The 13,943-nt window shown below is 54.2% G+C and overlaps 3 protein-coding genes and 1 long non-coding RNA gene across 9 annotated transcripts; 2 read left to right on the top strand and 2 right to left on the bottom strand.

Annotated features, from left to right (window-relative positions):
- Window positions 1-4: 4 nt before the first annotated feature.
- On the bottom strand, window positions 5-4,197 carry SAXO5 (stabilizer of axonemal microtubules 5). Of its 2 annotated transcripts, none has more exons than XM_071728098.1 (8): window positions 3,402-4,197; window positions 2,844-2,947; window positions 2,582-2,676; window positions 2,373-2,488; window positions 1,937-2,055; window positions 1,589-1,772; window positions 810-898; window positions 5-382 (listed from the first exon to the last, which is right to left on the bottom strand). In XM_071728098.1, the coding sequence occupies exons 1-8, from the start codon at window positions 3,943-3,945 to the stop codon at window positions 194-196; spliced, it is 1,440 nt and encodes a 479-aa protein (XP_071584199.1). In that variant the 5' UTR covers window positions 3,946-4,197; the 3' UTR covers window positions 5-193. The 2 variants fall into 2 exon arrangements, with proteins under 2 accessions (XP_071584199.1, XP_071584200.1); XM_071728099.1 differs by having other exon boundaries at window positions 810-895.
- Window positions 4,000-7,035, top strand: PEX11G (peroxisomal biogenesis factor 11 gamma). 4 transcript variants are annotated; one of them, XM_071728105.1, is made up of 6 exons: window positions 4,000-4,115; window positions 4,192-4,380; window positions 4,473-4,651; window positions 5,156-5,206; window positions 5,313-5,459; window positions 6,333-6,367. In XM_071728105.1, the coding sequence occupies exons 1-6, from the start codon at window positions 4,050-4,052 to the stop codon at window positions 6,346-6,348; spliced, it is 648 nt and encodes a 215-aa protein (XP_071584206.1). In that variant the 5' UTR covers window positions 4,000-4,049; the 3' UTR covers window positions 6,349-6,367. The 4 variants fall into 4 exon arrangements, with proteins under 4 accessions (XP_071584206.1, XP_071584205.1, XP_071584207.1 ...); XM_071728104.1 differs by having other exon boundaries at window positions 5,313-6,367; XM_071728106.1 differs by lacking the exons at window positions 5,156-5,206; window positions 5,313-5,459; window positions 6,333-6,367 and adding an exon at window positions 6,422-7,035.
- Window positions 7,036-7,169: 134 nt separating this feature from the next.
- LOC139788284 (ectoderm-neural cortex protein 1-like) lies at window positions 7,170-11,915 on the top strand. Of its 2 annotated transcripts, none has more exons than XM_071728097.1 (3): window positions 7,170-7,914; window positions 8,152-9,953; window positions 11,312-11,915. In XM_071728097.1, the coding sequence occupies exon 2, from the start codon at window positions 8,163-8,165 to the stop codon at window positions 9,930-9,932; it is 1,770 nt and encodes a 589-aa protein (XP_071584198.1). In that variant the 5' UTR covers window positions 7,170-7,914; window positions 8,152-8,162; the 3' UTR covers window positions 9,933-9,953; window positions 11,312-11,915. The 2 variants fall into 2 exon arrangements, with proteins under 2 accessions (XP_071584198.1, XP_071584197.1); XM_071728096.1 differs by having other exon boundaries at window positions 7,172-7,929.
- LOC139788288 (uncharacterized) lies at window positions 9,948-13,471 on the bottom strand. The gene is made up of 3 exons (XR_011722827.1): window positions 13,359-13,471; window positions 12,162-12,256; window positions 9,948-10,534 (listed from the first exon to the last, which is right to left on the bottom strand). It is a non-coding gene; the product is annotated as an uncharacterized lncRNA (long non-coding RNA).
- Between the last annotated feature and the right edge of the window lie 472 nt (window positions 13,472-13,943).

The following is a 13,943-nucleotide window of genomic DNA, read 5'->3' as shown; positions in this document are numbered from 1 at the left end:
GGTCTTTGGCTAATGCCCCAGTGTTTATTTTTGCTGTCACAACACCTGTTTGTGTCCTTGTTCAACTTGTGAAATAAACATTCCCTGTAAGAACACACACAGGAGCCAAGAGCAAGGCACCAGGATGGCCAACAGGTAACACAACAGTCCACAGTGCAACAAGTTCTGGATGGTCACCAAAGAAGGGAGAAGATCAAGGGGCAAAGTGCACTTTCCTCTGGGGACAATATCTTTTCAGGGTCCCCAGTGGGACACAGCTCACTTGGCAGTCTCCCTTTTGGATTTCTGCTGGGCCTCTGAACTTGGGGGTGAACTCATCTTTCTGCTCTGTCCTGAAGAGGCCTTGAGTCTTCCAGGGCAGCCCCAGGTGTGAACATTTGATCTGAGGAGAGAGAAGAGCTTCCAGCAGATGGGGACAGGGCTGAGGAAGAGGCAGGTGGCAACGGGGCATCTGGCAGCTCCTACGTGTGAGCCCTGGGTGGCTCCCTGACATGAATTTTCCCTGGCTGGATGCCTCTAGCCATGCCAGTTTTCCTCTTCCAATCCTCTGTGGGGGACCAGAATCCCCTTCCCCCCCCCTCCAATGTTCCTTGGCTTAGGGGCTTGGTTTTCTATCCTCCTGCTCTTTTTAATTATTTTTCTCAGCTACTACTCTGCTCCCCAGAGAGCATTTCCTTGCAGACAGGATTTGATGTGTGGCTGCCCCTTCTCACGTGGCTCAAGGGCACCCACCAAAACTGAGGATGCTTTCCTTGGGATAATCCTGCTCCCCCAGTGCTCCCCGTGGTAAATCCAAATTCAGGCTGTACCTGCTGTAGCACATCTTCAGAGAGCTGCTGTTTCTGCAGTCTGTGTGGGACCAGCATGGCCTGCGTGGTGGTGACAGGACTTTCATCTGCTGACAGATGGAAGTGAAATAAAAAATAAATCCAAGCCAGGAAAGCTTTGCAGTTTGATTTGCACTCACAAACCTGAGAGCACAAGACAGGCTTTGCTATCAGCACTTTGCTGCAAACCTTAGCCCAGGCAGAAAACAATTCTCAGGGTGAGGAGGTAAATGGAAAAAAACCAACCCAAGAAACCCACACAGCACTTACAGGAATATCACTCCATATGCTAGTTCTGGAGCTGCTCCAGAAGTCTGGGGCCAAGGGAAAGACCAATTCAACTGTGATCTGTTCCACATTTAGTCAAACACATGGCTTAAAACCAGAAAACATTGCAGGAAGGGCCCTTGCTCAGCAGCAGAGTGCTGGCCACCAGAAACAGGAAGGCACGTCAGAGGAGGATTATGGTAATGCTTTCCACCACCAGCTCTAACCACATCCCTTCCTGAGGTTGCAAAAGCACAGCTTTGGATCAAAATCCTCTCCTTCCTCCCAAATCCAAAAGCAAAACAATTTCTAAAAACAAGGGGAAAAGATCAAGCCACTGGATCACGTCCCAGAAATCATTCATGGCACCTGAATACACTGCACATTGCAGGGAATGTCCCAGAGCACCAGGCACCAGTGTCCCTTGCACAGAGGCAGGAGAACCCCAGCAGGCTCTGCCTGGCACCACAACATCCTGAGCAAAGGGGCCTTACTGTGGTAGTTGAAGGGGATGTGGCTCTCGTGGTGGCTCTTGCTGTCTGCTGTCACCCTCTGGCTCTGCTCAGGGGGGCTGTAGTCTGCCTGTTGTGTTGTGCTGAAGAAACAGGAGTGTTTGTCACCCAGGCAGATGCTGCTTTGATGTCCCTGTGGCTTTGGTGTGAGGTTGTACCTGTCAGGCTGGAGAAGACAAGAGCTGCTTGCACAGAAACAGACTGGGAAAGGCACCTTGTTACACAGCCCAGAGCAGGGAGAAGGGACAACAGCATCAGTTTGAGTAGTGTACATAAAACCAGAGAGGTCTCCAGCAGAAAAATGCCTGCACAGCAGAGCTGAGACCAAACCTTGGGGTAGGAGAGCTGCGTTGTAGTCGTTCTTGCCAAGGCTTGAATTCTCTCAGGGTCTTCATCACCTCTGGGGATGGATGAGGAATATTTGTCTGGATGGACAATAGTGACAGGCTCTGGGAAGAGTGAGAGTGAAGGATGTCAGAGCACTCCAGTGTCTGAACAATTCACAGCTACAGAAGCCTTCCCCTCGTGCAAGAAGTCACAGGAACTAATTCAGCTATTGAACCTGCTGGGAAAGTGGAGTGAGGGTGAAACAGCCTCACAGGGATGATGCCGAGAATACAAAAACTACAAAGTCTTAAATACAAAACTATCTATGAGTGCAACTGTCTTTATCTATAATTAGATCCCTAAAACCTGGTGCTAAAACTTACTGTAAACCCCAGCAGTGGTTTGTCCACATTGCCTGTGAATCACACCCTTACCCTACCTGGGTTGTGTGCTGGGAAATGCTCCGATGTCGAGGTGGAGAATCTGGTGCAACCATCCCCCAGCTTCAGGTTGCTGTGGTGGATCTGGGAGGCAGCAAGCTCCTTATCACAGGCTCTGCAAGAAACCAGATTAATGACCTGCTTAATTAGCAACGTCGATCAGAAAGAGCAGGTCCTGGGGATGCACATCAGGTTCTCCTCCCCTTACCTGTGTGTCCCCTTCTCGGGAGCACCGTAGGAGTATTTCTGCTCACTTATGGAGCCACTGATTCTGGGATCCCCAAATTTAACAGCAGACACGTGCTGAAGGGAAGCCAAGAGATCTAGAGAACAGCTACTTAGAGCCCCATCCCTTTGTTCCCCCTCTCTGTCCTTCCATCCATCTGGTTTTCACAGATCCCACACCTTTCAGCGTGGGACCGTGCTGCCCTTTAGCTGTGTCCTGGTCCTCCCCAGAGTCTTGCTGTTACCTTTTCACCTGGCTTTGTAGTTGGATTCCATTCACCCTTAAATGCTTCTTGGTAAGAAGTGTTGTAAGAGGGCTGTGCACTCCTTGGAATAGTGGGGAAGCCTCCTGCCAAACAGAGAGAGGAAAAAACCAACGGCGTTATTTCCAAAAATGCTCTTTCTGCCCTCGTGAGGAAACAGAAGATATGGAAGCTGCAATCTCCAGGCTCTTTGAGTGTTTTAGTACTCCTGAATCTCTTTTTTACACTGAAACAACAAATTGACCCCAGGGGGATTTAAGTAAGGCTGCAGAAGGTGTCTGTGGTGCACAAGGTGACAGCTTTGGTGCAAAAACCACAGCAGCTGAGCAGGCTGCAAGCGTAGCAGAGAGCTGGAAAGGGGAAAGTGGCTGCAGTTAGGTCATTAACCTGTTTTATGAGCATCAGATCGATTTTACTCAGCTATAAAAAGAGAAAAGTAAAATATCCAAATGGTTTCAACAGCTCTGATTGCTCAGTGTCACTTCCCAGGTGCCCAGGGGAGGGTCTGTGGGGGATGGAGGGGTCTGTAGAGCAGCTCACCCTGGGGTGAGGGCCTGACCACGGGCTGAGCCTTGGGTGCTGGGTAGGAGAGGCTGTAGACAGATGGAGGGAGCTTTATTTTCTCTCTGTCTCCACAAGGAATGTTGTCTCCACAAGGAATGGGGGTGGGCAGAGGGGGTCTGTGCAGGGGGGCACGGGGCCAGGGGAAGCTCTCCCTCATCGTCGAGTTGAGGACACGGATGCGGGGGTCTGCGTGCATGCGGACACCCGGCTGGGGGGGCACAGCTGGGGTCACCGGCTGGAGAGGCTTCTCTGGATAAGCCAGGCGAGTTTCCGAGCAGGTTTCCCCGCTGTCCTCCTCAGCCCGGCTCAGCACCTGCCCTCTGGGGGGTTGTGGGGCCGGGGCCGGCCTGTGAAATCCCCAGATCGGGGGAAAGTGGATGTGAGACAACGGCCGATGGGCGCCTCCCGGCACCCCGCGCTCAGCCCCCAGCTGGATGTGGGACGCCTTCAGGAAGTCGCTCCCTTGCAGGGGGGCCGGGATGACCGGCACGGCGATCCCCTCCACGGCGCTGCCCGCCATCGCTCAGTAGGCTTCAGCCAGGCCGCTAGGCCGCGTCGCCATGGCGACGGGACCGCCTCCTTCCCGTCGTGCCCCGCGCCGCGCCCCATCCCGGAAGCGTTGCTATGGCGGCGGACGCGCTCCGCGGCCTGGTGGCCGCACTCGAGAGTTACCGCGGGCGCGACCGGGTGGTGAGTGACGGGAACGGCCCGGTGGGGCCACGTCCTGCCGGTACCGCCGGGCCCTCACCGGGCTGTGCCTCCGCAGGTCCGCGCTCTCTGCTATGGCTGTCAGCTGGCTGGCGGAGCGCTGGCCGGGCCGCAGGAATCTCCGACCGGGCTGCCCGGGGGTCTCTTGGCCGCCTCGGCCCAGCTGAGCGCCTGCCGCACGGCCCTGCGCCTCTTCGATGACTTCGCCATGCTCAGCTACAGCTGCGGCTACGGGTTGGGCCCTAAGGTGAGCGCAGAGCAGGCCGGGGGGCACTGCCAGCCCCCCCCCCCCCCCCAGCCGTGCTCCGGGTGCCAAGGTGACTTCCCTGCTCCCCGCAGGATGAGGATGGGCTGGTGCGGGGGCTCTCGGTGCTCTGCAACTTGGCGAACCAGCTGTACTACCCCTGCGAGCACGTGGCGTGGGCAGCTGACGTGGGCATCATCCGTGGGGGATCTCGGAAGTGGTGGGTGCTGAGCACGGAGCTCTGGGCCCTCTCCCTGCTCGTGGGGATCCTGAGGTAAGGCTGGGGCTGGGCAGGGAGGGAGAGGAACTGGGAAGGAAGCAGCTTCCCTGGAATCGGGGGAAAATGAAGGAGGCTCTCGGGTGTTCTTCCTCGTGGGGGTGCTTAATGGTCATGGAAAACCTCCCTGTCACAGAGCACAGGGTCACCCTGGAGGGAAAAGACCTCCAAGATCACTGAGTCCCATCAAGACCTCAACTGTCCCTAAACACTGCTCCTAAATCCCTCCAGGGATGGTGGCTCCACCACTGCTCTGCTCACCCTTTCCATGAAGAAATTCTTCCTGACATCCAATCCAGCTCTGCCCTGGTGCAGCTTGAGGCCATTACCTCTCCTCCCATCACTTTTAACTTCACTTATAACCTCCTGGAAGCAGAGAGCAAGACAGCCTCCCCTCAGCCCCTTCTTCTCCAGCTCCCTCAGCCACTCCTCACAAGACTTGTGCTCCCAACTCTTCCTCAGCTTTGGATGTGACAGGAGAAATAATTCTGTTCTTTGCAGATCATTGAGAGTCTTGTTCCAGTTGAGGAGAAAGCTGAGGCAGCACAAGGGGTATGATTTCCCTCCTTGGTTAACCTGAACCCAGACAGATCTCCTCATTTGGGAGCTGCCAGAAATTCTGCTGGGCTACCACTGATCTCACACTTGCTTCCAACAGGACATCCTCAGCTCAGAGCCAAAAGGAGGTGATGAAAGGCCAGGTGAAGGCTGAAGTTCTCAGCATCCTTGCAGAAGTGGCAGATCTCTCCAATGCCATTCACTGGCTGCCTCCTGGGTTTCTTTGGGCTGGCTGCTTTCCTCCCTGGTTAGTAGGCCTGCTGGGAACCATATCCTCCCTGATTGGTATCTACCAAGCATCTAGAGGAGGAAATTAAGCTGTAATCAAGCTTCAAAGAGCCTGATTTTCACATGGTTAAAAGGATCTTTAGTGAGGCAGGGTGTATTTGAGCTCTCCTGGGTGTCACTGACTGTAATTCCACACAGCCTGTAACTGGGACTGGAGCCAAGATGTTGATTACAGAGAGGATTGTTTGCAATTAACATTTTCTATCACTCTTCATCAGAGAAATCTTTCAGGTGAATGTTGGGGAAAAAATCAGGACTGGTTAAAAAAAAGGGGGGAAAAAAAGGCACTTCCACCCTTCCTTCTTGCATCCCAAAAGACAAACACAACCCTCCAGTCACAGAAACCACCAGAAAATCAGCACTAGGAGGAGAAACACCCACAGCTGTGGCACACAAACCTCCCAAGGGATGAATCCAGGCTTTGTGCTTGTCCTTCTTCTGCTCCAGGGAGGTGCCTGGGACTGGGGGAGCTTCCCCATGGGATGTTTTGAGCCCAGAGGAGGGAGTGGTGGTGACATTGTGCCGATTGTGTTTCTGTGGAGGAGAGGGGGAAGCAGCTTTCTGCCTGTCTGTGTGCTCTTTTTAAGGAGAAACACTGGAAGTTGAGAGTTCCTGGTTAAAACAAAGCCTCCGTCTGTGCCTTTACGGAATGCCAGAGGGTGGAGCTCTTCCACCGGGCTCTGGTAGCAGCCAAAGGACTCTTTTTTTTTTTTTTTTTTTTTTTTTTTAATTATTTTAAAATTTTCTTTAAAGAAAGCAACAACTTTTTAAATCACCTTTCAAAGGACCAATCAACCCGATGCCAAGATGAGTTTTCCACTTCTGTTTCTAGGCGGTGCCACGAATAAAGGAGACAAATGCTTCAAAGGTGGCCTTGTGTGATCATTCCTCCTGATAACAGAGTTCTTTATCTGCTTCCAGAAAGCTCCAAACGGTGCTGAGGTGACAGAAACCGTTTGTGCTGTGCAGGCTGCAGCTCCCCAGCTCTTCCCAGCCTTCCATCTCCCGAAATTCTTCACAGCACCTGAGTGCCCACCGTGGAAAAGCACCTTCAGGACAGGGTTCTGCCCCAGCTGTGGGTGCTGGTGGAGCAGGATTGAACCCACCACGTTTGCTCTTTTTTTTTTTGTTGTTGTTTTTGGCACAGACACGGGGAAACAATCTTCTGCCTGTGTTGAAAGAGCAGCCTGAGGTCTTGATCCTCATTATCCTTTGCAGTGTCCTTGCTGTTTTTCTGGACCTTGGCCCTGCAGAGCTCCAGCTGGGCTGCAGCAGACGCCTTCCTGTCTGTGCTCAGCTTTTGGTGTCAGATTTACAGGTTTTGGTACAACGGGGAGTGTGGGGAAGTGTTATCTGGGAAAAGACTGCTGGTTTTTTGCTCTGCCTTTGTGTCTGAGCAAGCTGAGCACCGGGGGTCCTGCGTGGGTACAGCTGGAGCTCTGCTGTCACCATCTGCTGTGGCTCCTGTGGGTGTTTTTAAATAAAAAAATCAGATTCTGCCACTTTGAGCTTCATTAAATCATTCCTTCCAAACATGCATGGGACAACGTGGAACTGTAGTGATTAAAACCCCCCAACACACCCCCCTCTGATGTCAAGTTAGTAAAACCAAAGCACATTTTTACACAGAGAGGACCCTGTGAAGCAGCCTCAGTGCCTTTGCTTCAGCCACCTCTTCACTAAGTAACTTTAACAGGTGGCTGGTGAAGCATGAAAATCTCTGAAACGTGCCAAGATAAAGCAAAATCTGGTCACTGAGAACGTCTCGACCTTGTTTTGGTCCCAGCCAGCAGGATTTAAGCAGCAGTGGTGGCTGCTGCCTGTGCTGACCTCACCCTCCCGAAATCTGCTTGGTTTTGGGTTTTTTTCTTCTCTGTGCTGCCATCAGCCCTGCTCACCTCCTGCTTTACCCCACACAGGGAAACATTTGCTGAGCAGGGCTGTGCTCGCCCCGGCCCTGACCTCCCTGTGTCAGCAAGTCGCGATTATCACCGGAGAGCCAGCAGCTGATGGCGGCTCCCAGACCGGCTCCATTTGTAGGGCCGCTGACCGCACCACCGGGCTGGATGACGCTTTTTTCGTCTCCCCGAACCTTGCTGCCGCAAGAACGAGCGGTACCGGTCCGGGGGAGCGGTGGATGGGCCACGGAAGGAGGGGGGGGAGGGGGGGATAACCGGGGCCACGCTGCCGCCGGGCGCAGAGGAGATGAATGGGCTGCGCGTGCGTGGGAGCGGCTCTGCCTCCCCATTCACAAAGAACGAGCGGAGGGCGCTGATTGGCTGATCCGCCGCGAGGGGGCGGTGCCAGCGGCGGGGAGCGGCGCGGGCGGCGGGACCGAAGTGAGCACCGGGACACCGGGGAGCAACGGAGCGAGCACCGGGATCGCGGGGAGAACCGCGGAGAGCCCGGGCCAGGTGCGGAATCGCGGGGTAAGGAGCCGCGGGCAGCACCGGGAGCGCTCATTGCCCCCCGGGACACCGCGGGGCCGCTCGGTCCCAGACCGCCCCGCAAGGCGAGCCCCGCTGCCGCCCCTCTCTTCCCGGCCGGACCCCGCGTCCCATCGCCGTAGCTCCCCCAGGCGTGGCCTCTGCTGCATCCCCGCCGGTCGCGGGGCTTTTTCGGTGCAGACTCTCCGGTTTTCCCCCCGGCAGATTCCAGCACCATGTCGGTCAGCAGCCACGAGAACCGCAAATCCCGCTCGAGCTCCGGCTCCATGAACATCCATCTCTTCCACAAACCGGGCCACGCCGACAGCCTCCTCACCCACCTCAACCTGCTCCGCAAGCGGCACCTCTTCACCGACGTGGTGTTGAGAGCCGGGAACCAGACCTTCCACTGCCACCGAGCCGTCCTGGCCTCCTGCAGCCGCTACTTCGAGGCCATGTTCAGCGGGGGCCTGAAGGAGAGCAGAGACGCCGAAGTGAACTTCCACGATTCCCTCCACCCCGAGGTGCTGGAGCTGCTGTTGGATTACGCTTACTCGGCCCGGGTGCTGATTAACGAGGAGAACGCCGAGTCCTTGCTGGAGGCTGGGGACATGTTGCAGTTTCAGGATATTCGGGATGCTTCGGCTGATTTTTTGGAGAAGAATCTCTACCCAGGGAATTGTCTGAACATGCTGCTGCTGTCCGATGCCCACTGCTGCCAGCGGCTGCTGGAGCTCTCCTGGAGGATGGCCTTGGCCAACTTCACCTCCCTCTGCAAGACCGAAGATTTCCTCCGACTGCCCAAGGACAAACTGCTGGAGCTGGTGGAGAGCGAAGAGCTGGAGGTAGAGGACGAGACCTTGGTCTACGAAGCTGTCATCGGTTGGATCCGCTACGATTTACCCCAACGCCACGGGGATCTTCCCGAGCTGCTCCGCTCCGTCCGCCTGGCTCTGCTGCCCGAGTCCTACCTGCGGAAAGAGGTGGCCCGTGAGAAGCTGGTGACCAGCCACAAGCTGGGCGAGGAGATCGTGGCCGACGCCGTCCGGTGCAAAATGAAGATCCTGCAGAACGACGGCCTGGTGACTGGGTGCTGTGCCAGACCCCGCAAAGTCAGCCAGGCCCTGCTGCTGCTGGGAGGTCAGACCTTCATGTGTGACAAGATTTACATGCTGGATCACAAAACCAGCGAGATCATTCCCCGGGCCGACATCCCCAGCCCTCGCAAAGAGTGCAGCGCCTGCGCCATCGGCTGCAAGGTGTACATCACCGGCGGGAAAGGCTCCGAGAACGGTGCTTCCAAGGATGTTTGGGTTTATGACACCCTCCACGATGAGTGGGCCAAAGCTGCTCCCATGCTGGTGGCAAGGTTTGGCCACGGCTCGGCGGAGCTAGACCACTGCCTGTACGTGGTAGGGGGCCACACGGCCGTCAGCGGGGCCTTCCCGGCCTCTCCCTCCGTCTCCCTCAAGCAAGTGGAACACTACGACCCGCAGCTGGACAAATGGTCCTTGGTGGCTCCTCTCCGGGAAGGCGTCAGCAACGCCGCCGTGGTGGGTGCCAAGATGAAGCTGTTTGTTTTCGGTGGCACCAGCGCCAACCAGGAGAAGCTGCCCAAGGTGCAGTGCTTCGATCCCGGGCAGAACCGCTGGACGGTGCCCACCAGCTGTCCCCAACCCTGGAGGTACACGGCCGCCACCGTGGTGGGCAACCACGTCATGGTCATCGGGGGGGACACGGAGTTCTCCGCCAGCTCCGCTTACCGCTTCCACAGCGACACCTTCCAGTGGTCCAAATTTGGGGACGTCACCGCCAAGCGCATCAGCTGCCGCGCCGTCACCTCGGGCAACAGGCTCTACGTGGTGGGGGGCTACTGCGGGGCTCAGCGCTGCAAAACCCTGGACTGCTACGACCCCTCCTCAGACACCTGGCGCAGCGTCACCACCGTCCCCTACTCCCTCATCCCCTCCGCCTTCGTCAGCACCTGGAAGTACCTTTCTGCTTGAGTCACCTGAAGAACCTGGAAGGTAAATTGTCACGGGGCAAGTGAGAGCTTCTCTAAATGGCCAGCGATAGGACAAGGGGAAGTGGCTTTAAACTGAGGGAGAGTAGGTTTAGAGTTGATCTTGGGAAGAAGTTGTTTAGTACCAGGGTGCTGAGACTCTGGAACAGACTGCCCAGAGAAGCTGTGGCTGCCCCCTCCCTGGAAGTGTTCAAGGCCAGGCTGGATAAGGCCTTGAGCAGCCTGGGCTGGATGAGAGGTGTCCCTGTCTGTGGCAGGGGGGTTGGAGTAGATGGTCTCTAAGGTCCCTTCCAACTTAAGCCATTTATAAAATCACAGAATGGTTTGGGTTGGAAGGGACCTTCAAGATCACCCAGCTCCAACCCCCTGCATGAGCAGGGACACCTCCCACTAGACCCAGGTGCTCAAAGCCCCGTCCAACCTGACCATTCTATGATCTTTTGATAATTTTGTGCTGGGATAAACCCCAAGCCAAGGGACAGATGCTGGTGGAGACCCAGACTGGAGCTGTCCTAGAGACCAACCCTGTGCCAACCTCAGCTCCAGGAAAAGTGCTTCCAAGCTGGGAGTTTGGGATCTAAAACCCTGCAAAAGAGAGAGAGAGAGAGAAAAAGAGGTCTCTTTAGGTGCTGAAATGCTGCGGGGAGATTAGTATAAATAACAAGACACTTAACCTGGCATCCCAGCCCTTCCACTGAGTCTTGGCCTATGCAAAGATTTTGGGGAATGCTGGCTGGGAGGAGGATTGAGTGTCCCTGGTACAGACTGGAGCTGGGATAGACCCGGCGGTGCCAGGGGGGGCCCTGGCTGCTGCTTTTAGCTCAGCCTCCTCCTCCTGGTGCCACAGTTAATCTGTTAGTGGCACCCAAATGTCTTGTGGGACATGAGGGCTGGGAGCTGGTGCCAGAACAAGATTAAAGTTGGGATTTAGTCCCAGAATGGTTGGTAATTGCATGTGTAAGACAAACCCTGTCTACATATAAACACAGGGTTTCTCCACTTCTAATTATTCTCTGGTGTCCCTTGCATGCCATGTCTTTCCTGCTCCACTTCTGTTACAAAATTGCAACTGGAATGAAACGTTTCTAAAAGGTTCTTGGCAGGAAAGATGCAAGAAACCACAGATCCCAGCAGGATTTTAATTTTTTTTTTTTTTTTCTTTTCCCCTTGCCAAGAGGTCCTACTACCCAAGCGAGCTTGTTTTAATATAATACAATATCCTGTGACACCTACAGAAAATTTTTGGATGGAGAAGGAAACCAGCAGCTCCAGGACAGCAGCATTTGAGGGGCTGAGGCCCAGGGAGTGTTCTGGGGTTTGTTGTACACTGCTCTCACAATACTTTTGTTCTCTGTATTACAGGGTTCACACCAGATTTTGCCTTTACTGAGGAACTGGAGACAAGACATGGGCAGTGGGAGCTTCTCCTCCTCCTCCCAGCAAGCCTGGGACCTGTCCTGGATGCCAGCTCTCCTGTGGATAGTGGTGGCACCAACACAGCTTTGAACCCTTCTGCAAAGCCCCACTGTTCAGAGCAGGGAGGGGACAAGCACAGAGGGACCTTCTCGGGCTGGCAGCTTCTGCTGTCCCTTCAGACAGCAAAAGGTTTCCAAGTTTCCTTCTAAGTTGTGTCATCTCAGAGCAGGAAACAGAGGAACTTTTTGAAAACTATTTTTTGGGTTTTTTTCTTTTTTTACTTCTTTCATTGAATATTTTGTTTCAAGTGGTATTTACTGGGAAGGACAGAGGACACTCCAATGGAACTGGCAGCAGGCTCTGGACCATGCTGGTGCCTGCTGGGATGTGGAATGCAGGCAGCACCAGAGGCACTTCCCTGAAATGTCTTAACACGTGACAGTACTTTGCCCATGGGCTGGTTCTGTACCCGTTTTTTTTTTATTATTCAGCAGTTGTGTGTGTTTATTACTCAGCCTGGAGCTGCTTTAATAAAGCTGAATGAAACCTCTCGTGTCCCTTGCCTGCTCTGTGTGCTTTAGCTGCAAGTTTTCCCAGCTTACTCTTGAGAGAATGTTTAGCAAACCACCAAAGAGCATTCCCTGCTTGAGCCCAAATCTCCATTGAGGGCTCAGACCTTCCTTTATCTTTGTAATATGGGACTAAGGAAAGCTCAGGTCTTCTCCTGCCTCCTAGCTTTGGAGGACACACAAATCTGCTTAAAAATTCCAAAGATTTAGCTTCTTTCTGCCCTTACCTGGTCATCCTCCACGGAGCTGGATTTTCTCCATGCCAAAAAGAACAAAGGTAATTGCTGCCACTTCTCTTCCCAGCTGCAGGTGATGGTGGGGGCTGTGGTTGGGAAGGAAAAGTTCTGCTAAAGGTGGGAGGTACAAGACAGGGATCAGCACAGTCACAGGAAACAGGCACGAAGGTGCAACCAACTGTCTCACCACAGGAGCATGGTTTGGGTGTGATCCATTATTCAGAGTTAAATAAATCAATGTCACAACCCTTCCTAGCTGCTAGTATAGGCAAGAACTGGCAAGACTGGAAGGAAGAAAGCTGCCCTGCTGCTGGTGGCTGAAGAAGATAAACTGATTTCATTTCCCTCCTGTTTTTTGATGCCTCTGCCCTTTTCAGCACCCCAGGCTGGGTCTTTTTTTTGTTTTTTTTTTTTTTGCTTGCCCTTGCTGTGCCACCTCTGTGCCACCTTGCTGTGTCCCCAGCCTGCCCTGCAAACCCAGCCTGCAGCATCAAATCACAGAGTCATTTAGTTAGAAAAGATCTTTAAGATCAAGTCCAACCACCCATCCAGCAGCTGGAGTGTGGGGCAGCTCCCATCTGGGCTGTGCCTCACACACACAGGCACACGAGTTTGCAGCCCAGGGACAGCTGGGATTAGAAGCCAGCAGGGCAAACAGAATCCTAGGATTTCAGGTTGGAAGGAACCTCAAGTATCATCTGGTCCAACCCTTATATTCTCATTTAGATGTCTCAGCATCCTGTGGAGCTGAGACTTCAAACTTTCCAGCGTGAGGGAATTCACTGCTTCCCCTGGGAGATCTTTCCAACATCTCCATCCCTGCTGGCAAGCAGGAAGCTGCTTCACCTTTTCTACACCTCCTGCTGTTCCTGAGGGTCAGACTTTGCTCAGCAAGCCAGAGGAGTGGAGGTTTCACTCAGGGCCACTTGAGCAGCAGCTGTTTTCCTTTGTGTTGCCAAGCACCTCAGGTTGGCTCCCAGCCACATCCTCCTTCTGCACCAGGGACAAAGTTGTTCCCAGCACCACGGGGCTCTGCCTCCTGCTCCTGGCCCTGGGCTGTTCCCTGAGCCAGCAGAGCAAGCAGCCCAGCTGCTGAGGCCTTTTGCAAGAGGCTGGGAATTGGTTCTTTCTTCTAAATGATCCTTACAGCTCAGCACCTCCTAGGGAAAACCAGCACTTCCAGCACACCTGGGCTCGGCTGCTCCGCCGGGGCTCCCAGAGCTGCACTTCAGCCTCCTTCACCTGGCAGAAAGTTCTTCCAGCTCCACCTTCTCCTGGCAGGAACCACCCAGCACAGCAGGGAGAACTCCTGGGGAAAAAACAAGACACCTTTTTTTTTTTTTTTTTTTCCCCTCTGGCATGCTTGATGCCCTCCCAGCAGACCTGTTCTCCCAGTCTGACATTTCCATGCATCGATCTGATCACTACTTTGATGCTGGGGCCAGAAAATTGAGGCCAACTGGGCTGCAGGTGTGTTGGGTTTAGAGGTTATTTTGGTTACCAGGATAGAAATCCCCCAGAATTAATACAATAAATCTAGAAGCTCAACCCCAGAACTCTCCTAGCCAGGAATTTGCACCCCTCCAGCTGCAGGAGAGCCAGACCCCAGCCCACAAGCACATCTGGAAGAGGCCACAAGCAGGGGCATCACTGGGCTCCAAGCCAAACCAATCCAAGTGTGTCATCACTCTCCCATGGGATGTTTTCCTTCTCACACAAAGCCTACAAGCCCCCCATGGTCAGAGAACTACAGAATCCCACTGACCCACCTCT

Source organism: Heliangelus exortis, chromosome 28, assembly GCF_036169615.1.
Source record: "Heliangelus exortis chromosome 28, bHelExo1.hap1, whole genome shotgun sequence".
Classification (NCBI taxonomy): Eukaryota; Metazoa; Chordata; class Aves; order Apodiformes; family Trochilidae; genus Heliangelus; species Heliangelus exortis.
The sequence above is the reverse complement of the archived record's forward strand: the minus strand, read 5'-3'. Positions and strand labels throughout refer to the sequence as shown.

Bases quoted from the DNA above. Each gene is read 5' to 3' on its own strand.
- PEX11G (XM_071728104.1), top strand. From the start codon at position 4,050: ATGGCGGCGGACGCGCTCCGCGGCCTGGTGGCCGCACTCGAGAGTTAC. The intron at 4,116-4,191 runs GTGAGTGACGGG...GTGCCTCCGCAG, and splicing joins ACCGCGGGCGCGACCGGGTG to GTCCGCGCTCTCTGCTATGG. The intron at 4,652-5,155 runs GTAAGGCTGGGG...TGTTCTTTGCAG, and splicing joins CTGCTCGTGGGGATCCTGAG to ATCATTGAGAGTCTTGTTCC.
- SAXO5 (XM_071728098.1), bottom strand. From the start codon at position 3,945: ATGGCGGGCAGCGCCGTGGAGGGGATCGCCGTGCCGGTCATCCCGGCC. The intron at 2,056-2,372 runs GTAGGGTAAGGG...CACTCTTCCCAG, and splicing joins TTTCCCAGCACACAACCCAG to AGCCTGTCACTATTGTCCAT. The intron at 383-809 runs GTACAGCCTGAA...CTCTCTCCTCAG, and splicing joins CTGAAGATGTGCTACAGCAG to ATCAAATGTTCACACCTGGG.
- LOC139788284 (XM_071728097.1), top strand. From the start codon at position 8,163: ATGTCGGTCAGCAGCCACGAGAACCGCAAATCCCGCTCGAGCTCCGGC.